The 6,339-nt window shown below is 38.7% G+C and overlaps 1 protein-coding gene across 6 annotated transcripts in view; it reads left to right on the forward strand.

The window, feature by feature from the left end:
* The window catches only part of Nrxn1 (neurexin 1), a 1,063,094-nt gene extending 1,057,017 nt beyond the window's left edge, over positions 1 to 6,077 (forward strand). For all 6 annotated transcript variants that reach the window (XM_050146062.1, XM_050146063.1, XM_050146064.1 and 3 more), the window contains one exon: positions 2,955 to 6,077. In XM_050146062.1, the coding sequence (XP_050002019.1) occupies positions 2,955 to 3,262 (308 nt within the window). In that variant the 3' untranslated portion in view covers positions 3,263 to 6,077. The remainder of the gene's footprint in view (positions 1 to 2,954) is intronic.
* Positions 6,078 to 6,339: the final 262 nt, after the last annotated feature.

Here is a 6,339-nt window from a genome sequence, read left to right on the forward strand (position 1 = left end):
GGGGGGGGGGGGGGGGGGGGGGGGGGGGGGGGGGGGGGGGGGGGGGGGGGGGGGGGGGGGGGGGGGGGGGGGGGGGGGGGGGGGGGGGGGGGGAAATGGGAAGCTGGGAGGCGGCGGAAACTTTTTTTTTATTCTCAATAAAAAAGAAGAAAAAAAGAAAAAAAAAAGAATAAAAAAATGATATTTAGAGTCTCTTCAAGTGGGTTAGGCAGAGGTATTTTTAGCTGTCATGTGACTTGAGCATTTTGGCTGGTGTTGCAGAATAGGAAAGCACGTGTCTTAAATAGGTGACTCCTCTCAACCACTTACACAGAAAATTCCGAGTTGGCGTTTGTCTTTGTGATCTCCTTCTAGAGTGAGCACATATCCATTCTGAGCTCTATCTGAACAGCTGTTTAAAACCTATCAAATATAGTCAAGAAAAAAATGAGGCTAATTTTCTAGTATTAAAATATCTAACACTAGTTCCTAATTGTGTATACACACATGCATGCATTGTACCACAGTGAGTTTAAACCTTAAATTACATTAGAGGCCCCAAGTTGTAATTTCATAAACGAAATGATTAGGATTCTAGCTCATTATCCCCTCATTTCCTTTGGAAAAAGTTAGGTTATTGTGGAAATGTTTTTCAGCATTCCATCATCAGGTGCAGGAAAAAAATGATTTAGGTAACATTCAAATACAATTGCCTTTTCAGCTCTTGAGACACCCTGATAAAAGAATGCTGTGCCAAAGGCACACACAGAAACTTGTCATTTAGGGAAAGTTCGCAGCTGAGCTAATTGGCACACTTTAGCAAAGATGACTGTATTTAAAGAGCAAGTGCTGCCTTTGGTTTGCCTGGAGCTGACAGAGTTGCTGCAGCAGGCTTTTGAGGGGAAATTAATTTCCTGTAATCAAATACTGTGGATTATCGTCTTTGTTCCTCTCCACCTTGGCCACAGAAACAACACTGAGGCATTTTAGACAGCATTACAAGTCCTTTTGTAAAACAAGAGGGGACAGAATCAGCACGGAAGGGTCTCACCTGCTCCATTCTGTAGATGCAGAATGTTGCTCCTTGCTGCTGGAGATGGAGAACCAAGGTTCTATGAAGCACTGAGTTAATGAGGATTCGTCTGATGAAGAAAAAGAAACTAACAGCCCAAAACTTGTATTTATGCAAATGAAATCTTCATGATGTTTGAAAAATGGAATTTCTCTTTTTAAATTTTTTATTTGTGTGTGTGTGTGTGTGTGTGTGTGTGTGTGTGTGTGTGTGTGTATGAAGCTCATGCAAGTGACAGTGAATTTATGGAGGTCAGAGGACAACTTGTGAGAATGAGTTTCCTCCTCTTCTCATGTGTGGTCTGGAGACTGAACTCAGGCTCTCAGACTTAGTCCATGTCTTCTGCCAAGAATCCTTGCCCACCTTTAAAGTGGGCTTGCCAAGCAGTATGGGACTATGAGCTTTGGTAAATGTTTCTGAGCAATTAACAGATACCTTTGCACAAACGTGCACAGTCAAATATGCATGTGTGTAAATACATCTGATACATCTATGGGATCTTGAGATGTGTCAAGTGTGCATACTTCTGGAAGTTATGACATTTTTAACCCACTATGACAGAAAAGTGATTTATTTTTTCCCCTGAAAGATAAGGCAAACAATGGTGAAGATTGAAAGAAAGAAAACAAAAAGTAAAAAAGCAATAGAGAAAATGGTCCAGGTTCAAGGTAGTTTTTTGTCTGTTTTGGTTTGCCATAGCTTCCAGCCTTCGAAGGTAGAAAGCAGAAAGCTGCCATTGTTCTCCTAACCTTACCTACAGTGCATCCCATGGGTTCTCGTTGAGGTTCGTGGGCATCCGCAGTGGCTACCTAGGGCCTGGAGAAGATGTTAGACATCCTGTATTCCATTCTTGTGCCCAAGAGAGGACTTGGCTTCTACCTTAGGGAAGTTTGGGTGAGGGTTTTGTAGCTGTCACACCAGGCAAATGTTTAGTGGTGTCTCTTTTATTACCATTCATTACATTCTTAATTTCATCTCAAAACAAATCTAGAAGATATGTTAAATGGAGAAAGAGTACATTCCTGGATTCTTCTCCAAACTTCCTAAGTGCGGGTATTTATTACAGGCATGTACTACCACACAATTCAACTTTAGCATGACAATCACTGATCATTGTATACATAGCAGCACTTATTAGATCAATGAATTTCTAACTCAAAATGAAAAGAGTTGCGTTTTCATTCACAATCATATAACATAAATTACACTTATGATGCAGGTAATGAGAACTTAAAAAATGCCTCCATGCTTAAGAGCACGTTCTGTTTTTGTAAAGGATCCGAGTTTGGTTCCTAGCACTCTGGTCAGGTGATTCTCACACAGCTTCCTTCAAACCTCACCTCCACAGGACCCAGTGCTTCTGACTTCTATGGTCACCAGCATTCACTTGTGCCTACCCACACATAGATAAACACAGGCGCAATTAAAAATAAATTTTAAGAAACACACAGATGGACTGTTCAAAATGTCTGGATTAGTTTGTTGTTTGGTACTGTGGACATCAGAAGGTGGGATGAATTCTGAAGACAACCCTTGTCTAGCTATCTGCAAGCCCCATCTGTTTGATTCTCAGGATGACTTCCTCCAACATACAGGGGGAGCTGTTCTCAATCTGTCGGACATGTTGAGTTTATGGTATCTCACCTTATGAAAAGGTGATCCTACAGATCTTTCTGGAGCTGTGGCATTGGCAAAATTTATTTTCCAAAAGAATAGAAAGATTAATGGCAGCAACTGTCTCCTTTTGAACTCTGAATCTCCAGATTACAGTGGACTTGCCGGCAGGAGAAAGCCTTATTTAGTGATGTAACACTTTTCCCAAAGCATCAGGTGCTTAAGTTAACACATTTGCTGGCATCCAGGAAAATCAATAATCACTTTGTTCTTTTCCTGTTTCCTACAGCCAATCCCACCCGAGTGGGTGGTCGCGAACCATACCCAGGCTCCGCAGAGGTGATTCGGGAGTCCAGCAGTACCACTGGCATGGTGGTGGGGATCGTCGCCGCTGCCGCCCTGTGCATCCTCATCCTCCTCTACGCCATGTACAAGTACCGAAACCGGGATGAAGGGTCATACCACGTGGATGAGAGTCGAAACTACATCAGTAACTCAGCACAGTCCAATGGGGCTGTGGTCAAGGAGAAACAGCCCAGCAGCGCCAAAAGCGCCAATAAAAACAAGAAAAACAAGGATAAGGAGTATTATGTCTGATCCCAAGATTCGAAAAAGACACTTGTATAGAAATAGTCTTCATTTTATCTGAGACATAATATAAACTTATTTACTTTCCTTTTTACGAAGCACATACAAAAGAAGACAGGGAATGCAATCAGGAGGGAAAACTCTTTTTAAAAAAAGAACAAGCAAACAAGTATCTTATGCTCTTGTTTCTCAAAAAATAAAAACAAAAAAAAATGAGAGAGAAGAAAGGAAGGAAAAAAATTCTAAAACAAACAACAAAAACACAGGGGCCAATAAATTCCCTAACATCCGCAGTGTTTTCATTTACTCTGCCTGTCTTTATGTTGCTGGAACATTCTAAAAGACGGTGAGGACCGCACGCATTCATATAGCAAAGGAGTATTACATCGAGGCACAACACAAAACCAACACAAAACACACATACACAAAGAAGCTACCTATGATCCTGGATTCAGCCAAAGTGCTAGCGCTTTCCTGAGAAGTCAGTGGGTCGGAGTGCCAGAGGAGAACGTCCGTTTGTGGGACCATCTGCAGATCATGAGGAGCTGGCCGTCTGGTGCGATGGAGCAGGGGTTGGAACCTGCACTCGAGACAAAGTGCTGGTTTTTTTGAAGACTTGTGTAGGAAGGCATTCAAAAAGCCCCTTCTGTTTGTGAGAGAATATAAAATAAAAGTATGGAGGCCTTATTTAAAAAAAAATGGGAAATATAAGGCACGTTTTCACACTAAACAAAACGAGAGGGCATAGATGCAATCATTGGGAATTTTCATGCACGCTTACTATGTTATTACATATGTTTATATAAAACCCATCTCTGTGTGCTTTCTGGACTGTGATAAGTGACGTTTTATAGCCTGTTGTATAGAAAATGCAAACTATATCTCTGCTCTTCAGCCATTTTTGGTAAATTCAATGTTATAAGTGTTGCTAAGTATAGGCAGTTTTAATGACATCAGAGCAACAATTATTTCAGACCAATTTTTTTTTGCCACTGTTATAAATTGCCACAATTACTTACTTTTTTAAACAAAAATTACAGTGTAGTGTTTATTCTAAGAAAGATATGTATGAATGTATATAAAGAGACTCAGCTACTTCTTTTCTTACATGTATAGCCTTCATTCTGTTGCATTATTAAGTTTTAGTATTTGTATGAAAGGTGTGAATTAGAAGGTAAAATATATACCTACGTATCATATAATCCTTTCTCTCCCCCAAATACTCATATTTCTATATATGTTCAACATACACAGACACACAGACACACACATACATCCATGCAGCCATCAGATATGATGGAACAACAGAACACACAAATACTGACGAGCTGAGAACTACAGAAGACAGTTGTGCCAAGGTATTGTGACAAATGAGTGATTTGCTTCACTGAGATCCTGACTCTAGGAAACCTCAAGTTTTCAGACCATAGTAAAATGGAACCCTGTTTTAGGAAATAGACTATCACCACACACTGCTGCATAAATACGCATCACTCTACAGGCAAGTTACGGAAACAACATCGGTGAATTCTGGCTGCTGCAACGGAAAACTTTGTTTCCCATAAAATTTGGTATAGTCTCTGAAAGTGATGTGCGTGATCAAGCTTTATGGAAAGTAAGCATCTTCTCAACTAAAAAAGTATTCTCAATTTTGATTCTGTATTACTACCCATTAAAATCATTCTATATCTGTTGATTACTGACTAAATTTTAACTTTTATGGTTTTACATCTTTACCATTAAATATAGTTTTAGTTTAACATACATTGTGTAGTAGTAAAGTATAGGTCATACACTTGTTTTGCATATTCTTTCAATGATGTTCATAGCAATAAATTATCAATGTGAGAGAATAATTCCAAGGCTGCAGGGTGATGCTTCTGCAAAAATTGGTTACATGACATAAACATCTCCTAAAAGAATGATACTACGTTTCATAAATAAGAAGGATACCATTATAATCAGCTTTAATCAGCAAGGCAAAAAATGCAAAACACTTTTTGTGATAGTTAATGAAAAATATGCCAAGAAGTGGCCTGGATTTCAGACATAACAGTACCTTAAAAATATGTATATATCATAGCAAATTACAAGGAACTACAGCTGCCAACTAATTGTGTAAGAAGTCTTGAAGGCTTTCCATCATGTGGAAAACAGATGGTATAAAACAAAAATTTATTATCTATTACTTCTGTTCATGTCTTCATATACTTTTAATTTGCCAGGTTAAAAGAACTCGCAAGTCTTTTCCCCTTACCCTTTCATCCAGTCTTACTCAGGGAAAGCCAGAGAAATAAAAAGGAACATAAAATCACTAATTTACAGCTTAAAATATATATATATAATATTGCTTTTCCATTGTATCTATTTAACTCAAACTAGTTTCATTTGAAAAGATCCTAAAAGATGATGGAAAAATAAATTGAATTGCAGTGTTTTCAAATCATCTGTCTGGGAGGCTTGCTGTTCGTCATTGATTTCAGTGTTTCCTCCCATCATAAATTTTAAAATTTCACACATTGATAGAAACTATATTTAATTTTACTGACTTACACAAAATCCAGCAGGTTTTCCCCCATGAATGGAGAAGGACAGGATAGGATCACGAGTCTTCTAAGGAAACAGACTTGAATAAAATCCAAGTATCTTTCTATTAAACATATCAGGGTCCGCGTGTCATTGGTAACTCACAGAGGATTCCGCACTACCTGGCATAAACTGATTACATCTCTCGATTGTAATTTTTCTGATTGAGTATGCTTCTTTTTTATCCATGTAATGTGTTGCCTTTAAAAAAAAAAAACAAAAAACAAAAAACGATGACTACACTAATGTGTGAGGTGGTACGTCCCTAAGATGTCAAGGAAAGGCCACTTTAATCATGCCCTTCTACTTCTTTGAGTGACTGGGTATCTGAGGGATTTGTTTTGTTTTGTTTTTCTGTTGCAAGGCCAATTTATCCATTATTGGAAATGCTAAGCAAGTGGAATTTACTGTTTTGTTAATAAACTATTTCTTAATACAACTGTGGCTTATTGATTTTCAAACTTGCATGCGGCTCCATTTTGCTTCTAAATTGAGCTGTG

This window comes from Alexandromys fortis, unplaced genomic scaffold, assembly GCF_014885135.2.
Source record: "Alexandromys fortis isolate MF-2015 unplaced genomic scaffold, M_Fortis_MF-2015_v1.1 scaffold_42, whole genome shotgun sequence".
Classification (NCBI taxonomy): domain Eukaryota; kingdom Metazoa; phylum Chordata; class Mammalia; order Rodentia; family Cricetidae; genus Alexandromys; species Alexandromys fortis.